Source organism: Culicoides brevitarsis, chromosome 1 (assembly GCF_036172545.1).
Source record: "Culicoides brevitarsis isolate CSIRO-B50_1 chromosome 1, AGI_CSIRO_Cbre_v1, whole genome shotgun sequence".
NCBI classification, from domain to species: Eukaryota; Metazoa; Arthropoda; class Insecta; order Diptera; family Ceratopogonidae; genus Culicoides; species Culicoides brevitarsis.
The window spans coordinates 45,760,519-45,779,799 of NC_087085.1; the positions used below are offsets into that span (position 1 = coordinate 45,760,519).

The following is a 19,281-nucleotide window of genomic DNA, read 5'->3' on the forward strand; positions in this document are numbered from 1 at the left end:
GAAATGTTTGTGCTTTAGTGCGGCATTTTTGTCGGCGACGGAGTTCACGGCGTGTCAACAAGCATTCGAGCGACACATTCAAGGCGAACGATTACGGAAAATTGATTTTGAGTTGTTGGTGCAAGTCATGCGAAATCGCTCCTATATATTGGAAAAGTATGAAATCGTATACGAGGAAAAGAAGGTAATGATGGTTGAGCAAAGTATTGATAACGAGAACAAACATGAGCTTTTTAGTTATGAGTTTTGAAAATTTTAAAAAAAATTTAAAAATTTGAATTTTTTAAATAAAATTCTTTGTCCCAAATTTTGAAAAAGCTTAATTTTTACGAAAATTTTTTAAGAATTTTTAATTTTTTTTTCAAAAAAATAAATTAAATTAATTTAATTATTTTTAATTTTTTGGTTAATTTTTTAAATTGTATAAAACTAAGTAAAATTTAATTTAAGTTTTTTAATTTAAAAATTATTCTGAAAATACGGCTTAAATTTTTCCCTCACGAGTAAGTATAAAAAACATTTTTTATTTATTTTTATTTTTTTTTTTTTTTTGATAAAACTTTCACTAAATATCATTTATTTCACTATTTTATATCAATTTTACTAAAAATCTACATTTTCAAGTACAAAAATCATAGAAAATACTCAGAATCTTGTTAAAAATATATTTCAATCCTGACAATTTTCCGTTATCTCCGTTTTTCAGCAAATCTCCCATAAAATTAATGACAAAACTCCTTTTTCTTCGCAAGGGAACATCCATTAATCGTTGTTCCATTTCACGAAACACAATACAATAGCTTCGCAAAACGTTGGATTGTTTGTTAAATGGAAAATTGAGACGATCATTACTTTGCTTGAACGGAGAAGAATTCATCTCTAAACGGCTTGAAATGATGAGAGTGCACTTGTCATGCATCTACTTGCATTCATGTCATTTTCTAATGTCGTCGGTATCATTATCGTTGGCGCTGCACTCATTTCGTAGCATTCGGCAGTATTCATCGTATAAACGCCATTTCCATTGTTGCCTCCCACACTGAAAGGAAAAATAGGAATGCGGGAACGATAAATCATGAAATTTCGTCACATGTGATGTAAAAATCGCGTGAGACGATGAAAAATGACGATACTTACAACTCTGTCGTGTGATTTAGCGGTTCTGAGGATCCCGTGCGTTCTCCGTGACAATTGCCGATATGCTGATTTGCGACTTGTGCCACGTTATATCGTGTTGTTGTCACGCGTTCGTCAGCAAGAATTTCTGATGACCCGGTTAAATTGAAGATTGGCAACTGTTTGATGGAATAAATGTACACGCCGATCATCGTAAGGAAGAACGAAAGCAAATAAAAGGCATGAAACTGAAAAAAACGAAAAATTTCAATGATACTCGTTAAATTTTTATGCAAAAAAATCTCTTACCCGATAATGGTACGACACAATTCCAATAACTAATGTATAAAAATCGGCAGTTAGAAGATACAATTGCACGGCAGTAGATCCCGAATGTTTCAAAACATGCGGTAAGATGCTGTAGAAGAAGAATTGAACGACACCAAATGCCGCGAGATACGTAATGATGTCATTGTTGCTCCAATCAATCGACATCAAAGTCGTTTTTTCAATTAAAAACATTTGAATTCCGCACAAACAGCTTCCAAAAAGTCCTATCATACCCAAATATTCAACGCAATCGATCGTTTTACACACGAGCTCTTGCAAAACGCAAGCCACAGCGAAGAGAATTGCTCCTCCGACACATAACATGTCGCCAACTAAATGAGAATGACCTAAAAAAAAGTTGAAAAATTAATTTTAAATTTAAAAAATTTATAAAAATTATTTACTTTCGTTATCAGCAGCGCTTCCAATGCCTGCCCATACAAGAGATCCAATGCCCAATAAGCAAATCGACACTCCCAACATATGAACAAAACGAAATCTGATGCCGAGAGTCAAACAACTGAGCACAATTGAGATTGGAAGTCCCACACAATCTAAAAACTGATGAAAAAAAATTTTAAAAAAATTCTCCAAATTTTTTTCGAACTTTTTGAGGAGGGCAAAATAAAAAAAAAAGTTTTGAAATACTTTTTCATACAAAGTGTCAAAAAAAAAATTTTTTTTTTTGAAAAATTTTTAGAGAAAAAATCACGTTAAATTTCGTTTTTCAATACAAAAATTATTAAAAATTAAAAATTTTTTTTTAAAAAAATTAAAAATTTTGATTAAATTTTTTTTTTAAAAATTAAAAATTTTTTTAAAAAGTAATTTTTTTTTTTAAAATTGAAATTTTTCTTAAAAATTGAATTTTTTTTAAAAATTGAAGTTCAAAAAAATTTAGTGCGGCTTAATTGAATAAAAAAAAATTACCTGAATATTAATTAACGAAGAAAATTGATGTGACATCGCCAACAATGTACTTGCTTCCAAATCAATCAATCCAATGACAACATATCGATATCCACGTGATCTAATAACGGAAAAAAGTCCCTTATCTCCCTTCCGAAATGCCAATGACGTCGTAAATACGCTGCATATCAGGATATATCTCAAATAATTCTGCGAGGTGGGTGTTGTTAATGCTAAGCTCGTCGTCATATGATGGGAAATGTATTGCGAAACGCAAAGAAGCAACGATAAAATTTGTCCCAAAATGATTGTGCGCCATAATTTCCTGCACGAAAAAGAGAAAAACAAAATTAGCCGGTGTAAACAGAGAAAAACAAACAAAATCCATTTTCAGGAGTTTTGTATTTTTGCGCATGCTTGACATTCCCTGTCATTTTCTTATCAATTCCTTGATAATGTTTAGATTAGGGGACATGTAAAAGGTGAATTTCTTACCAACTTTGATACTCTTTGAGATAATTTTCAATTTTGTCACAAAACGAATGTCTTTCTTCCATGTTTGAAACACTTTTTGGCACAAATTTCATTCAAAAACTACATGCTAATACAAAATTATCAAATCGAGTCTCCGGGAAAAGTGCTCGCGGTGAAAAGTGACGTTAGTTACTGACGGAAAATTATGGGAAAAGGAATGAAAATGGAAAATTTGGGCGTTAAAAAGGATATGAAACATGAAAATTTTCCTTTTTTTTCTTGAAAAATTTTCGAATCAAAGAAAATTTCATGAAAATTCGAATTTTTGTTAAGAATATCAAAAAATAAGTTTAATTTTGTTCATAAATTATCATCAATTTACAAATTTTTAGGGATAAATTTCTTCTTTAGTACTTCAATTTCATCTTAAATCAATTAGTTAAGTTAGGAATCTTTAAAGACAATTTTCTGTCTTTCATCTTCAAAAAAAATCTTGTAGTTCAGTCTCTTAAACTCTTATTCAGAAACAGATTTGCTGCTGCGAGTCTTCATCATTTGTTTAGTTTTGTTGCGTTTTTCACGTTGAGCGCTATATGGGAGGGAATTTTTGTTAAAAAATTATTTTTCATGAAAAAAGATAAAAAAAAAAAAAATTTACGCTTGTTTGTTGAAAACGCCTCCTTTTGCCTTTCCTTGTCCTTTTCCATGTACATTTCCGTGTAAAATGAGAGCAGGAGGCTCGTCATTATCATCTTGAGGATTTGACGGAGAAACATATCCAACATTCGGTACAGGATTAATGTGCAAAGTGACATCCGGATGAAAAAGTTCAATGTGTCGTTTGAAAGTTTTGATGTTCAAGTACTCCTTGTTGCATCCAAGAACGCTACAGCGAAATTGTTTCACGGGACGAGGCTCGTGCATGCGACGAACATGCGCTTGTACCAATTTCGGGGTCTTGAACATGCGATTGCATTGAGGACAGGGAACCTTTTGAGGCTCATGAACGACTCGCATGTGTTCAAACAACTCCGTGCGTGATCCAAATCCAGCTTCAGGCGAGCACGAACGACAACGATACGGATGTTCAGTGCAACGAATTGCATTTTGAATGTCATTTACAGTGTAACAAAAGGCATTCGAGAGATGTTTGATCAAATCTTCGCTCGATGTACTCGGAGAAATGGGCTCATGAAGTCCCCCGACAATCTCGACAAAATAATTGAACATCAAATGGATCAAAGCGGGGCAATTTTCGCAAGGCACTGCATTTCCATTTGCAACTGGCGGAGAAGGCGCCGGATGATAAATCGGATTTGGAGCAAATGTTACGGAACGTCCTGCCTTCTTTTCGATCAAAACAGCGGGAATTTCGTGATCAACAGAAATTGCGGTGTTTTGACGCGGAATCAAAATCGGATTCGGGATTCCTTGATTCGACCAAATCATTCCGCCGGGTGTGATGCCTGCGGTATTCGATGATAAATTCAATGGCGGCGGATACAAATTGTTCTCGATCAGAAAGCGTTCCAAACTTATTTGACAAGTTGTCTTGTTTGTGACTTCAGGGGCACTTGAAGCGGGTTCTACTTTTTGGTTGAAACTCATTTTTAAGTGAAATTTAATGCAGAGACGCTTCACTTTTCCGATTTTAGCTTATCAGTGAAACTAACGGGTATCAAAAGACAGTAACGACATCTATACCGAGAATTGAAATAAAAATTGCCTTTATGCTAATTCAAGTATTTTTTAAAATATTTTGAGACGAATGAAATTGATAATGGAAGTAACGGAAAATGTAAATTTGATAATTTTTCAACAATTCTGATGAATTTTCAGAATTTTTTGAGTTCATAACTTTTTTTTTAACTTTTTGCAGTTTCAATTTTTACAATTGAATTTTTAATTTTAAAATTTTACAATTTTTTTCATTCAAAAAGAAAAAAAAATTCGATCAAGCAAAATTTTAATATGTTTTGAGTTCATAGATAAAAATTATTTTTTCAATTTTTAATTTTTTTAAATTATATAGCAAATATTTAGAAAAAAATTAAATTATTTCTCATAAAATTGAAAAAAAATTAGTTAATATTCATTAAAATTATAAAACATTTTAAAATTAAAATTTTTTAAAAATTAAAAATAAATCCCTGAAATTGATAAAATAAATGTCATCGAATTTTGGAACAAAAAATGAGCCTTTTAACAAAATTTTAGCAAAAATTCAAAAAAAAAAAATGCTTCAATTTATTATTTTTCAACTTTATTTTCTTAAAATTTATTTCCCGAAAACTTAAAATCTAACTCATATCTACATGAAAATTATCTTAAAAATACAAATGATCAAACAATAACAAATATTTCTAAATTTTAAACTAATTTTCTTCTCTTCTTTTTTTTCAATACCACGAATAGAAATGTTGCGGAGGCATCGCTGCAAATCCTTGACTGTTTGCTTTAACTGCCGATTGATGTTGAAACGAGGAGAAATTGTTCATCATCGAAGCACTTCCGGGTGCCAAGCCATGATGATGATGCATTCCCATGGAAACGGGACTCATTGAACGATTTGTCGCAAAAGTTCCTGACCACGGATACGTCGCTGCTGAAGCAACTGCCGATGCTGTCGAGATATTTGAAACGATCGACGTGTCAATTCCCGTACTTGTCGAATCATTGATGCTCATGCCGTCGTTACTGTTACTTCCGCCCGAAATGGGACCATTTACGAGACTATTTGGCGTCGGAGGTAATTGAATGTTGTTCTGATTGTATTGCTGAGGACTCTCGTTGCCCGTTGGAGCTAATTGCGTTGTCGAAGCGTTCGAATAAATCATCGAATTTGCTGTGCCAGCAGCTGTTGAAGAGACATCTGACGTTGCGTGAAGCGCCGGATATCCGTAACTCGGCGTTGGATTGTGCACTTGATGGAAATGCGAAGCAGGAGGCGTCGTGGCTTGCATATGAGACGAATAAAAATCGTGCATATTTGGCGATTGATTGAAACTTGGAGGTTCGGGAATCAATGCGGGATACGACGAAACGGGCGGAGATGTTTGATACGGAGGAATTGTCGTTGTTACGCCGTGATACGTTGAACTTGTTCCCGTCGTCATTTGTTTGCGCAAACGAGCCCGACGATTACTGAACCAAACTTGGATACGAGCTTCGGTCAATTTTGTGCGTTGCGCCAATTCTTCGCGTGTATAAATGTCAGGATATTGCGTTCGTTCGAAGGCACGTTCAAGCTCATCAAGTTGCAAGGCAGTAAAAGTTGTACGACTCCGACGTTGTTTCCGTTTCAAGGCAATTCCCGGCTCACTGTCACAATCCGAAGCATCTCCATCGGAATTTTTGATGTTTTCTGTAATGAAACGATAAGAATTGCTATAGAAACGTCTCATTTATGGCAAAATGAAGCAAAAACTGCCAATGTTACAAGGAAATTCTCTCGATTCTGTTCTTATCACAATCTAATCGCATTAGAAACGGTTGCTCTCTACGCTTGTTAAGATATCGATCGCGCAACGTTTAAGATTAATGATCGCTTTGACGAGTGTCGGAATGTTTGTCATTAGCGGGCAACACCTGTTTTCGCCTCTTTCTATCGAGAACGGAGTAAGAAAGGGTACAATGTCATGTCAAACCCATATTTTTCACCTTTTAAAATTAATCATTTACCGAAAAACGCCTCAGAAATATTTTTTTGAGGAATAATTTTTGTATAGAAAGAGTGCGTGAACTCATCATTAGTAGCAACTTTGTTCTATTTTAATGATTTTTTTGTGTGTTCTTGTGTTTTATGACCTTTTCAAACGATATCAGATTAAATGTTGTAGGTAAAAAGTGCGCGCTAATGGCAGGTAATAAAGAAAAGGTTAAGATAATTGTTTAAAATGTCTTAAAAATTATAACCGACGGGTTTTTTGGAATGATATTTTTTTAACAAAAGCGTATTTTGAAAAATTTTCATTTTTATAATTAAAAAAAATTTTTTTTTTGATTTTTAAAATTTTTGAAAAATTGAATTTCATTAAAAAATATTTTTTATTTTGAAAAATTTTGTAATTAAAACAAAAATTAATTTTGAAAAAATTATTTTTAAAAAAAAAATTTTTATTTTGAAAAATTTTTATTTTTTAAAAAAAGCTATTTAAATTTTTGATTTCAAAAATTTTAAGATTTTTATAGTTTTTCATTCAAAATTTTTTTTTAATTTCTTTTTTTCATTTTTTTTTAAATTTTGAGAATTTTTTAATTTTTTTTTTAATTTTGACAGACAAAGTTAAAAAGCAATAGTTAGTCATAAAAACGAAAGAAAAAAAGAGATTAATTGTTCATATTAATAAAAATGTGGTTAAAAAATTCAATTAACCAACAAAAGCAGGTAAGAACAAAACCTCAAACACAAAAACACAAAGATCGAGAGAACTTCCGACGGACCGAAAAAGAAGCGAGGAAAAGAGTGAAACTCACCATTTTTCTTCTCATCTTCATTTTCACGTCCTCGTAACAATCGTGAGATGGCAGAAACCGACGGAGCAGTTGTTCGATCGCAAAAGCCTTCTTTCACAAGGCGATCACGGATTTCCCATGAAAATATACCTGGATTCTCTTTTTTGTATTCCTCGATGCGTGCTTCAACATCAGGCGTCGCAATTTTCGGCTTTGATCCTCCAATAACTCCCGGGCGAATTGATCCAGTTTCCTTTGAAGAAAAAAAATGTAAGAAAAAAAAATTTTATTTAAATTTTAATTTAAAACTTACTTGATACCGATTAAGAATTTTAGAGACACATCCATGACTAACACGCAATTGACGTGAGATAACGCAAGGACGAATTCCCGCAGCAGCCATTTCAACAATTTTCAAACGGATTTGATTCGGCAAAGGACGCCCATTGATGAAGACACCTCCAAGTTGATTGACTCTTCCTTGTCCAGCTGACATGTCGCCTGAAAATTAAAAAAATTATTACTTTAGTACGAAATCATCATCATTTCAGCAAGAAACAGTTGTGAGAATCATTTTTCAAAAATTATCTACGGTTTTATAATTTCATGGAACGGAGAATCTTCCGTTTCTTTTTTTCGTTTGCTTTGTAGATTTTCATCACTTCTTTAGAAGTCGAAAAAAGTTGACTGCACGCCAAATTTTCTATGCAAATGATTGCATGATAAGTGAATGTTCATGTGAACTTGATGGGGCGTTGTCTGTTTTGCTTGACTTTACTTGACTTTTTGACTAAAAAGATGAAAAAAAGAAAAAAACAAAAGAAGAAAGCTTTTGTCTCTTTTATTACCTTTTTTCTCGTTACAAAGGTACAATAAATCTTAAAGTTGACTTTGAAAGAAATCCTTTGTTTGAAAAAATCTTATTTTTTGTCTTTTGAGGTACTTGTTTTGCATATCCCAGCAAAGAAGAGACAGATAATACGGAAAAAAGGACATAAGTGTCATAAATATATGTTTTCAATGACATATCGTCGTTCACTTATGAGGCACTCTCTGTGGTCATACTGTTTGAAGACGTGTGAAAAGTTACGGGATTTTAAGCAGAAGTCGTCGGAGGAGGGAATTTGATATGGTTTTGCAAGCGACGATGCACAAAGCAACTGTTGGGAGTGATAAATGACAATTATGACATCTTAATTTCTTGAGTTTTTTTCTTTAACGCAGCTTGAGTGTGAATTTTGCAAAAGTTTCATTCAAAAAAAAAATTTTTTTTTTGGTTTTAAGAAAAAAATCATGAAAGTTCAAAAAAAATATTGAAAAATAATTTCCGTCGGATTTTAAAAAATTTTTGAAATTTTTTTAAAAATACCGTCGACACATTTCTCGTCTAAAATTAATATTTAAAGTCCTTGAACTACAAAAATTTGCTCAAAAAATTATTTTTACCAAAGATTTCAATGATCTTCAAGTTAGAAACCCTTTTTTCTTGCAAACTTCTATTTTTCTACTTTTTGTAAATTTTTGAATACAGTAAGGGTCATAAATTTTATTATGTTGTTAACCCATTCCATTGCAATTCTTTCAATTCTCGTTCCAAGTAAACAAACACATAAAATTCTCACTCAATTATCATTCATCATCATAAAAATTTTATTTTCTGTTCCTTCCTTCTTTACTTTAAAAATATTTTTTACAAATTTTTGTAGTTGTTAGATAATTTTCGTACTAATAAACCCAGCAGAAGTCTCAAATTTATGACTTAGTTGTAAAAATGTGTAAAAAATATTCTGTCTGACTTTTGGTAATTATGCAAAAAAAATATTTGTTGAAAAAATTTACCTTGAAAAGGATATCCATTAAAGCAAGGTCGCATTGTTCCAAAGTTATTTGTTGTTATTGTCATTCCTTCACAATTATTGCGTATGCAATATGCTTTTTAGAGTTTTTTTTAATTTAATTAAATTTCTTTTTTAATTAAATTTTTCACACTTTCGTAATTTTTTTCAATTAAAATTTAGTTGAATAAATTTTTGTTCTAAATTTTTTTTTAATTATTTTTTAATTGACATCCATAACAAGTTGATTACTGTAGAAAATTTGTAATTTTTCACTAATTTCCTTCCAACGCTCTTTAAATTATGATCACTTATGTGTTTGTTTGATCCATCGACTTAACTAACATAAAAAATTTTTATTTTTAGGTCACTAATTTTTAAATATTTTTTTCTAAAGAGAGACGTCTGAACAGTTGCAAGGCACGATAGTTACTGAAAATAGTTAGTTTGCATGTTTTTGTCGATAATGTTGAGCAAGAAGTTGAGTACGATGAATGGCGAATGGTATATGAAACGAAACAAGTGAAAAGGAATGAAGCAAAGCGATTGGTTGGATTGTGAGTCGGTGTTGTTACGCCCATTTAATGATGATTTTTTGTGCTTTTTGTGAATAATTTTTATATTTTAGTAGAAGAAAATGTTATGGAGGAAATTATTTTTCACTTTTTCAAATAATTTTTATATCAAAAATTTCTTTAAAAGACTTAAAATTGTTCAAAAAGTTAATTTTTAAAAGAATTTCATTCAAAAATTTTCGATTTGTTACCAAAATTTTCACTTCCATCAAATTTCAAAGTTCAAACTGCGTCGATATGAATCAAAAATCAAACAAAACATCACTTTTGTAATGTAAACACGTCAAAATACAAAATAGTAGACAACGCGCTGTGAGAGATCGACAACCGAAAAATTCAAATCAAAATAACTGCATGGCTAATTATTGAATCAGCTACTGTAATGATGAAAAAAAAATCTATAAATCTATATGCCGAGAAGCGGTTGAAGCCTTTTACATGCACGTTATATTTTACATTCTCTTCTCTTTTCTGCGTTTCTCGCGTTGTTGTTCACTCAATTTATCATTAAATGTATATTTTTGCTTCGTTTGCCTCTTTTGTCTGATGAGAAGCTGTGTATCGATGGGTGCCGCATTTTTTATTTTTTGCTTCTTTGATGCCGCTTTTGTTGATGAATGTTCGCAATACGAACGGATAAATGAGAAAGAAAGCATTTTTGTGGCTGAAGGGGCTTTTGACAGGAAGGAAGTTATTAGTTGGAGACAGTTTTAATTTTTTTTTTTATTTTTTTTTTTTAAAAAAAATTTTGATTTAATTTTTTTTTAATTTTAGTTTTTTTTTTTTAATTTTTTTTTTATTTTTTTTTTTTTTTTTTTTAGAAAAATTTTAATTTTTTTTTAAGAAAAATTTTAATTTTTTTTTTTTTATTTTTTAAAAATATTAAAAATTTTAATTTTTTTTTTTTTTTAAATTTTTTTTTAAGAAAAATTTTAATTTTTTTTTAAGAAATTTTTTTTTCTTTTTGTTTAAATTTTTTTCATTAAAATATAAAAATTTTTAAAAAGTCGCAAATTATTGAAACTTTCCTGTTCCAACTTGATAATTTGCAGCTACTGTTGATGCCCCATTGATGTTTTTCTTATGACGAAGCGGAATTTTTCAAATTAAAATCTGCTATAAATACAATTCAATACAATCTCATCGATGGCGTGAATGAAATTTTTGCCGAACACATGAATGAATGAAAAGAGCTCTTTTTCGATTACTTTTCTTTTGTTCCATGCGAAATTATGCAAAGGCACAGCAAAAAATGAACCGACTAAATATTATTGCGAAATCGAATGGATTTTTTTTGCTACTTGCTGCAACATTACGTGTTGAATGTGATCGAATTCGGCAATAAAATGGCTGAAAATCGACTCGCATCATCATCACTGCAAATAAACAACAAAAAACAATAAAAATTGTTCCAATTGAACGATTTCAATGGATTTGTTTTGAAACTCGATATTTTTTTGTTTCTGTGACGCTCTTATAGAAAAAAAGTCTTCCCGCGCAAGGTCGTCGATTTGTCTTTCGATGCTGTAGACTTCATGACTCTCAGCCTGCGGTAATTAAGAGAAAATTACCTTCGAGCGATCAAGAATGAAAAGAGAACACAAATAAAAAAACGTACGAAAGGAAGTTAGTAGCAGATGAGAAAATAAAATGAAAAATAAAGAAATTAATCATTCAAGACTCAATCAAATGCGAGGCAACTGCATTTAACAAAACCACGCTGTCTGATCGCGACGCAACTCGAGAAACATGAAAAAAAAACGTAAAATAAAAGTAATCAATCTTCAATTAAGAATCTTATTCATGATTTATTTGTAAGACAAAGATTCACACACCGCTCCGCGAGAACACAAAAAAACGATGAGAAGAACGAACACAATCAATAGTTTCTTGTTGTTTATTGTTTTGTTATAGAAAATTACTTCTTCCTCCTCCCGGTATCGTTTCAAGTTGTTTTTTAGAGCAAAAAGAAACTGAAAAAAAGAAGAAGGTATCAGAGCAAGGTGTAAAGTAAAGTAAAAGAAAATCAAGGCATTTGCCGCAAATCATCATTAATCATTAGCTTTGGAGTTCGGAGAGTAAAACATTTTGTAGTTTTTTGATAAATTTTAAAAATTGAGTTTTAAAGGTTGTCATGAAACTCATAATTTAACTTTTAAAACAACTTTTAAATATTTTTCTAAAAATTTTGAACCTTTTTAGAAAAAAAAATAATAAAATAAAATAATAATAAATTTAAAAAAAAAAAAAAATAAAATATTAAAAAAATATATTTTACAAAAAAAAAATCAAATTTAAAAAAATAAAATAAAAAAAAATTAAAATATTTAAAATATTAAAATTTGAAAAAAAAAATTAAATTTAAAAAAATTTTAACATAATTTTTAAAATAATTCTTGAAATATTTAAATTTAAAAAAATTAAAATAATTCTTAAAACATTAAAATAATTTTTAAATTATTAAATTCCTTTAAAATTTAATTTCTTGTACCTAATTTTGATTTTTTTTTAAACATTTTTCTATCAAACTTTTTTAAATATTTTATATATATTTTTTTTTCATATTTTTACAATTTCAGACAGAAAATATTACGATCAAAATTCACTTTTTTCCTTTAAATCCTTTGAATTATGTCTAAAAACGTTTGAGACAAGCCCCTTTATATCAAAAATTTAAAAACATTCGAGATTTTCAACTTTAAATTGTTTAATCAAATATTTTTCTTCATCTACGTGAAGATTTTGTGAAATGTTCAAACAACTTAACGAACCATATGCTTCGTCTCATCAACTTTTTTCTCAACCTTTTTAATTTATTTCACATAAAAAACTAAAAAGAAGAAATAATTAATTGTGAGCAAAGCCGAGGAAAAGCATATCTAGATCATTAATTTCACAAAATTTCACACGAAAAACTAAACGAGGCCTATCAACAGTTAAAAAATAAGAAATTATTCACAAAAAATACATCAAAAAGGAAGAGAAAAGTATCAAATATACCTCAAGTGAACTTTAAATGAGCCGAATTATCTCTTTTTTTTTAACAAAGTCGCAAATGTTGTCTCTCACACGATTTTTTATGATGAAAGAAAGGCAAATTTGATATTCTTGTGTCGGTTGTAGCGCGAGTCGTTTTGCTCAATTTCAAATGTTAAATTGAGTGAGAACAGATGTTGTTGTGTGGCATCATTTTGTTCCTGATCCTGCGATCGTTGAATGACGATTGTGTGACGTTGATGCCCAAGGAGAACGAATTAACTAAAAATAAACAAACAAAAATTTTTTTGATAAAAAAAAATAATTTTTAAATGTTACTCCTTCATATTCCGTGTCAGAAGGCATTGAAAAGACCTCGAATGGTTCAGGAGTACTTGTTCTTCGACGAAATTGCTGTTCAACGAAACGCATGTGATCATATCTCTCAATTGCTGTGCGCTCAATTTCTTGTAATAATGCAGAATTTGGAAGAATTACACGATTAAAGTCTTCTCGATCCAACCTAAAATTCAGAAAAAATTAATTTTTTGTTTTTTTTTTCAATTTCAGACTTACCGATAAAGTTCACAAGTCTCCAAGGCGACACAAGTTATTGTTCTTCGTTCATTTTCCAACACGAGAGTCGCTGCTCCAAAGAATGATCCATCAGAAACGTGTCCCAATTCGATCCCCGATGGCGATAACAGTACCAAAGTACCCGAAGCTATGAAATACATCGCATCTCCAACTTCTCCGCACGAAGCAATGACTTCTCCTTCCAAAACGACTTCCCGATGCAAACAAGAAACGATCGTCTGAAAGACAGTCGAAGGTAAATTCGCTAAAAATGAAACTTTTTCCGTCAAAACTCTCGTATTGTGCATCAAAATATCCTGTTTCAGTTGTTCCGACACACAACTTTCGACTTTTTCTTCAGGGAAATATGAGCCTCGATAATGAAAATCGTAAAATTTTCTAAATTTCTCGTGAATTTTCGTTGGCAGCTTCTTATGTCGCACATATTTGTGAATTTGGTTCATTATTTCTTCGTATTTGTAACGATGGTATTGCATACATTTCAGTTTCACAAGCAACTTGACGAACAACACGCATCGCGTGAAACATCCAAAAACCATCATGAACGTGAGAAATGCTTTGTCAAAGACGTTTCTTGGTTGAAAATCCATAAATCCAGTTCCGAATAACGTACTGATGGCGCGATATTTGCATACAATGAACTGCGACAGGAGAGTTCGATCTCGAAAGTTTTTGTCTTCATACCAAAAATTTTGCGGTTCAAAGTTGAAAAATTTAATGGCGATGATTCCCGGAAGCAGTTGTAAGCCGACAAATTGATGAAAAACGGTAAAAGTTGAAACAAAAAATAAAATCATGTCGGATTTGTTGTCGTTCACGTTGATGTATTCCAAAAAACGGCGCAAATAATTTTGATAGTCGTATATGCGAAAAAGTTTCAAAAGTGCCATGAAACGAAAAGTTGTTTGAAGGAGATCATTGCTGTCGGGGGTGTCACAAAAACGGATGATGAGGAAAGGGATTGTCGATAGAACGTCAAAAATTAAAGTTCCTTTCAGGTAAAGAAGGAAGCATCGACCAAGATGAAGTTCGATCTAAAGAAAAAAATTAAATTTAAAAAAAAATATTAAATTTTCTAAAAAAAAATTTGTTAATTAATTTTTTAATCAAATATAAAAATTAAATTTTAATTTTTATAAATTTATTTTTTTTTATTTTTTTAAAAATTTTTTTAATATTTTTAAATATTTTTAAAATTTTTTAATATATTTTTTTTTTAAATATTTTTTTTTTTAAATATTTTTTTAATTTTTTTTTTAAATATTTTTTTTAAAACTTTTTTTAAAAATATTTTTTTTTTAGATTTTTTACCTTCGACACATTTTCATCCTCTTTGACAGTGCCTTGAAATAGCCTGAAGACAATATCCATCAAATAAAAGCAGTTTGTGACAAATAAAATGTTCAAATCATCAATTGACGAGCGATAATACTTCAAATAGTCGAAAAACATAAATGGCAACCGAAAATACGCTATTGTCAACACGATAATCATAAAAGAGTCCCAAATCAGCGTCAAACTCGAGAACGGATGAATTGTCATCCAAAACTGCGTTACATGTCGTTTCTTTTCCTCACGGATGAGAGCCTATAAAAAAAGTTAAAAAACAAAAAAAAATTCAAAATTAAAATTTTCTCACCTTGCTCTTCAAATAATGCTGCGTAACACCCAAATTCGGATTTACCGAATAAATTTTTATAAAATTCCTCCTTAAACGACTGTAACGCAGCTCAAAATTATCGTCTCGAGTCCTCGTTAACTCACATTTGTGGAAAAATTGATCGTCACGTAGCGACATTTTTTAATTAAAAACTCGCCTTGTTGTTACGTAACAACAATTTCAAAGGCAACTTTGGAATAGAATCGAAGAAAAAAGAGCTTTTAAATACAGTAGCAATGGATTTCAGTGAATCATGCAATTGAAATGATTAATTGTTGTTCTACGAAGTATCGGAAAGGAAAAAATAGAACAACAATCGAAAAGCAATTAAAATGCTATGACAAAGCGATATTTATCGATTGAACATCAAAAGCGGGTTTTTTTGAATTCTCTCACATTTTTAACTTAACACTTGAACAAAAAGTCAGTTTTTCTGTCTCATTGAGCAAGCAAAGTGTTTGAAAAATTCGATGTTTTCTATGAAAACCACACTATTAATTACTGATTAGTAGTCTTCAAGGAGTTTTGTAGGTTTCTTCCGAAAAACTTTCCATGCTGCTTCGTTTCGTTTGAAAACATTGCGTGAAACTTCATTTGAATGGCAATGGAAACTGCTGCGTTACTCAGTAACATCACACATGTGATCTTTTTGCTTCAGGGATGTTCAACTAAATGTTCCTGTTACAAAAAAAAATGTTGAAAAAAAATTTTACAAATTATTTTTTTATCTCATTTTGTACTTTTTACAAATTTCATCAAGGAAAAAATTTAAAAAAATTTTTTTTTTCAAAATTTTGAATTTTATGCGATTTTAACATTTTTTAAATTATAAAAATAATTAAAATTTATTATTTATTAATTTATTAAATTTGGTATTAATTAATTAAAAAAAATTATTAAAACTTAATTTAATTTTAAAATTAATTATTTTTAAAAAAATTATTTTTAAAAAATTTTAATTTTTTTTTTAAATTATTATTTAATTTAAATTAATTATTTTTTTATTATTAAAAATTTTTTTTCTAAAATCAGAAAAAAATTAAAAGTTGAAGAGCATTGCAAATTTTGTTACAAAAAGCAACACTTAACAACATCTAATTTGTCAAATAATTTTTGTATTTATTGATATTTATTTAGCTTCAAGAACTACATACATACAAAAACAAGCATAAATGATTTATTACAAACACAAATAGCAACAACAACGACACAAAGTCACTCGGAGCAAAGTCAGGTACGAAGAATTTTTTTTCTTGTATGCAAAAACAATGAGACCATAAAACATTGATATGGTGTTAATTTATGTCTTTATTACAGTCTAAAATACAAATTTTTTTGTTGTTCGAACATAATTCCATCTTATATGCACGTTTCGTTCAGGTCCAACAGCTTTTTCTTCTGAAACACATTTTCGGAGAAAAAAACTTTGTTTCGTAATATTTTTTTGTGTCGAACAAAAATGGTCAATAAAAAAATCAAGGAGAAACAGTAAGAAACCATTTTATGACGCTTATGACAAATAAATTATGGCCAATTAGTAGTCGCTTTTATTATCAAACAATCCCTCAATGGAAAAGTCAATAAAATCCTTTTTCGGGAATTTCGGTTTTCCGGAAGTGAATTGCCGTTACTTGCGCCGCCGTTAAATTTAATAATTCATTTTTTCGATTTCCGATCAAACATTCTTTTGATATTCATAAAAAAAAAATTTCGAAAAATAATATGAGGCGCGAATTGTGTGAACTGAACTAAATAAGCACAGCAGGAAATTAAAAAAAAAATTTTTTTTTTTGTTCGCCGACACAAATGATTTTCATTCATCAAAGTATCAGGATGAAAAGGCACAAAGTTACACGTGATAATGAACTAAACTTCATTTCAGTTTTTTTTTTTTATTTTTTTTTTATTATTTATTGAAATGAAAAGAAATGCCTACACATCGGCCTTTCCTGTGCGCGGAGCAAGTGTTTTATCTCTCCTTTAACGAAAAAAGTCGAAAGAGAAGAAGGCGCAAAGTTTTTATTGACTCATTCCTTAATTTGATTGGTGTAAAATAATTAAAAGAAACATTTTTCTATCTATTGTTCAGGCAAGTACCGACACGGCGCAGAATTGAAAAGGTAACTACTGTATTTTGTTTGTTGCTGCAAAGGAAGGTTTTCTGCCGAGTCATATGAAAGTGATTAATATTTACGAGTAAACGAGTGTTTTCGGGTTCAAAGAAGTTGATGTTAGGAGGGAGTTTTTTGATGATCAGTGAGATTTGGAGAAATTAGAGAAGTTAAAGGAAGCCGAAGTGTTGGGAAAGATCAATGCGGTTCAATAGATGTTGGATTCAGGTAAGTTATGTTTTTGTTTTTTAATTAATTTTTTGATGACAATTTTGTTTTTTCTTCAAATTTCTTCTATTTTTCTTTTAAAAAGCTACTTTTTATGAAAATAGATGAAATACCTAAATATAATTCAAAAAAAATTATAAAATTAATTCATTTTTTTTTAATATTTTTATTAATTTGATTTTTATTAATATTTAATTTTTTTTAATTAAATATTTTTTTAATCACAAAAATTTTTATATTTATAAAAAAAATAAAAATAATTCTTTTTAAAAAATATAAATAAAAAATTTAAATTAAAAAAAAAATTATTTTTTTAAAATAAATTTCGCCAAATTTTAAAAATTTTGACCTAACAAAAACTTTATATTGATTAATTCTTCTTTAATTAAGTTATTTTGTATTCTTCCTCTTATCAGTTCATTAAAAATTTCAGATAAAATCTCAAACAAAATTCTCACCTCTTTAAAAAAAACTAATTTATCCAATTAAAATATTTGCTTTCAACTTTCCGTCTTCAAATCAACGCCGGTAGTGAGATTTTATAAGATTTTCATCATTAAATTCATCAAGATAAGACACCATGAAACTTGTAAATAAATTTAATGTGCTACTGAAAATTATTATTAGCACCTCGCATAACAACAATTGCCGTTGTTGTAACAAAAGATCTCTAACCTCTAACGTTTGTTTCTTAATGAATAACAGATCTGTAACATCATTGTACTTTTGATTTATTTATCTACTTTTTTTCATTTCTGTACTTTTAACGTTTCAAGCGGCTTTGATTGTTTGAGATATGGATCTATTGCTTACCTATTAAAATTTAATGAATTAATAACGCGGTTAACGAATGTTATCGTGGGAGGTAAAATATAAAATTTTCTTATATTTAAGATTTAATCGAAAAAAAACTAATTTTTCGAAATTTTAAAATAAAATTATTAAAATTAAAAATTTAAATAATTAAAATTAAAAAAATATATATATATTAAAGATGAATTATAAAATATTACAAAAATATGATAGATAATAAATTTTTGTATAAAACAAAAAATCATAATAAATAGATAGATTATAAAATTTAATTAAAAATAATAAATTATTATTTAATTTATTTTTTTCAATTATTTTTAATAAAATTTTTGACAAAATAAAAATATAAAAAATATTTAAAGAATATATTTTATGAATATTTTTTATTAATATTAAAAATAAATTTGATAAAAATCTTCAATAAATTCAGAAATATTAAAAATTATATATTTTTGTAAAAAAATAATTATAACTTAATTCATATGAAACAATTTTTTCTTTTTATTTTCGTTTCCTTCTTTTTTTAAACAAAAACTTTTAATTTTATAACTTTTTTTGATGTTCGAGTAAAAAAATATATAACAAAGCTATAAATGTTATTTCCTTGTAGAACGTGTGTATCTTACCTTATCGCTCTTGTTACGCAATTCGACACTCATTTCCTCAATTGACCATCGTTTCATTCATCATCCATCATTTACGACTTCACTCTTGTAAAACAATTCCGCGTGTCACATTTTTATTGTTCTTCTACCTTTTTCTACGTCTCTCGATTGTTTTTTCGCATTAAGACATAAAAACTTGCCTATCAGCAACTTTATGGTTTCTTGTTCGCGCAAAAAAATAGCACGCGTTCTAATAAAAATATTTTTTTTTTTCAAATCTTTGTTTTAAAGTGAATGTTTCGTTAAGCATTTTATTTGAACAAAAAAAAACATCCAATCCCGTAAAAATAAATTTTTATAGACTTTCATTAAAAATACAAAAAATTTGTATAATCATGCGGTAGCAATCTCGTCACGCCTATTTGCTTTTCAATCCTTCATTGTAACCAAATATTCCGTTCTCATGTACATTGTTGAAAAAACGTTGAATGAAATAAATAAAAAAAAAATGTTATAAAATGGTAGAAACAAAGTCTTCGTCGTTTGATCAATACATGCACGTCACACAGAAGAGGAAAAAAAGCAATTTTATAACAA

General features: G+C 29.3%; 3 protein-coding genes and 1 pseudogene across 3 annotated transcripts; all 4 read right to left on the reverse strand.

Annotated features, from left to right (window-relative positions):
• Positions 1 to 594: 594 nt before the first annotated feature.
• Positions 595 to 2,912, reverse strand: LOC134837931 (solute carrier family 35 member F2-like; annotated as a pseudogene).
• A 225-nt stretch (positions 2,913 to 3,137) lies between these two features.
• On the reverse strand, positions 3,138 to 4,497 carry LOC134837108 (uncharacterized). The gene is made up of 2 exons (XM_063852429.1): positions 3,488 to 4,497; positions 3,138 to 3,418 (listed from the first exon to the last, which is right to left on the reverse strand). The coding sequence occupies exons 1-2, from the start codon at positions 4,435 to 4,437 to the stop codon at positions 3,346 to 3,348; spliced, it is 1,023 nt and encodes a 340-aa protein (XP_063708499.1). The 5' UTR covers positions 4,438 to 4,497; the 3' UTR covers positions 3,138 to 3,345.
• A 731-nt stretch (positions 4,498 to 5,228) lies between these two features.
• LOC134837932 (protein gooseberry-neuro-like) lies at positions 5,229 to 9,187 on the reverse strand. The gene is made up of 5 exons (XM_063853328.1): positions 9,124 to 9,187; positions 7,598 to 7,773; positions 7,306 to 7,537; positions 5,947 to 6,193; positions 5,229 to 5,544 (listed from the first exon to the last, which is right to left on the reverse strand). Exons 1-5 carry the CDS (start codon positions 9,185 to 9,187, stop codon positions 5,229 to 5,231), a joined length of 1,035 nt encoding a protein of 344 aa, XP_063709398.1.
• A 3,693-nt stretch (positions 9,188 to 12,880) lies between these two features.
• LOC134837934 (potassium/sodium hyperpolarization-activated cyclic nucleotide-gated channel 1-like) lies at positions 12,881 to 15,065 on the reverse strand. Its single transcript, XM_063853329.1, has 5 exons — positions 14,907 to 15,065; positions 14,579 to 14,854; positions 13,247 to 14,301; positions 13,010 to 13,193; positions 12,881 to 12,952 (listed from the first exon to the last, which is right to left on the reverse strand). The coding sequence occupies exons 1-5, from the start codon at positions 15,063 to 15,065 to the stop codon at positions 12,881 to 12,883; spliced, it is 1,746 nt and encodes a 581-aa protein (XP_063709399.1).
• Positions 15,066 to 19,281: the final 4,216 nt, after the last annotated feature.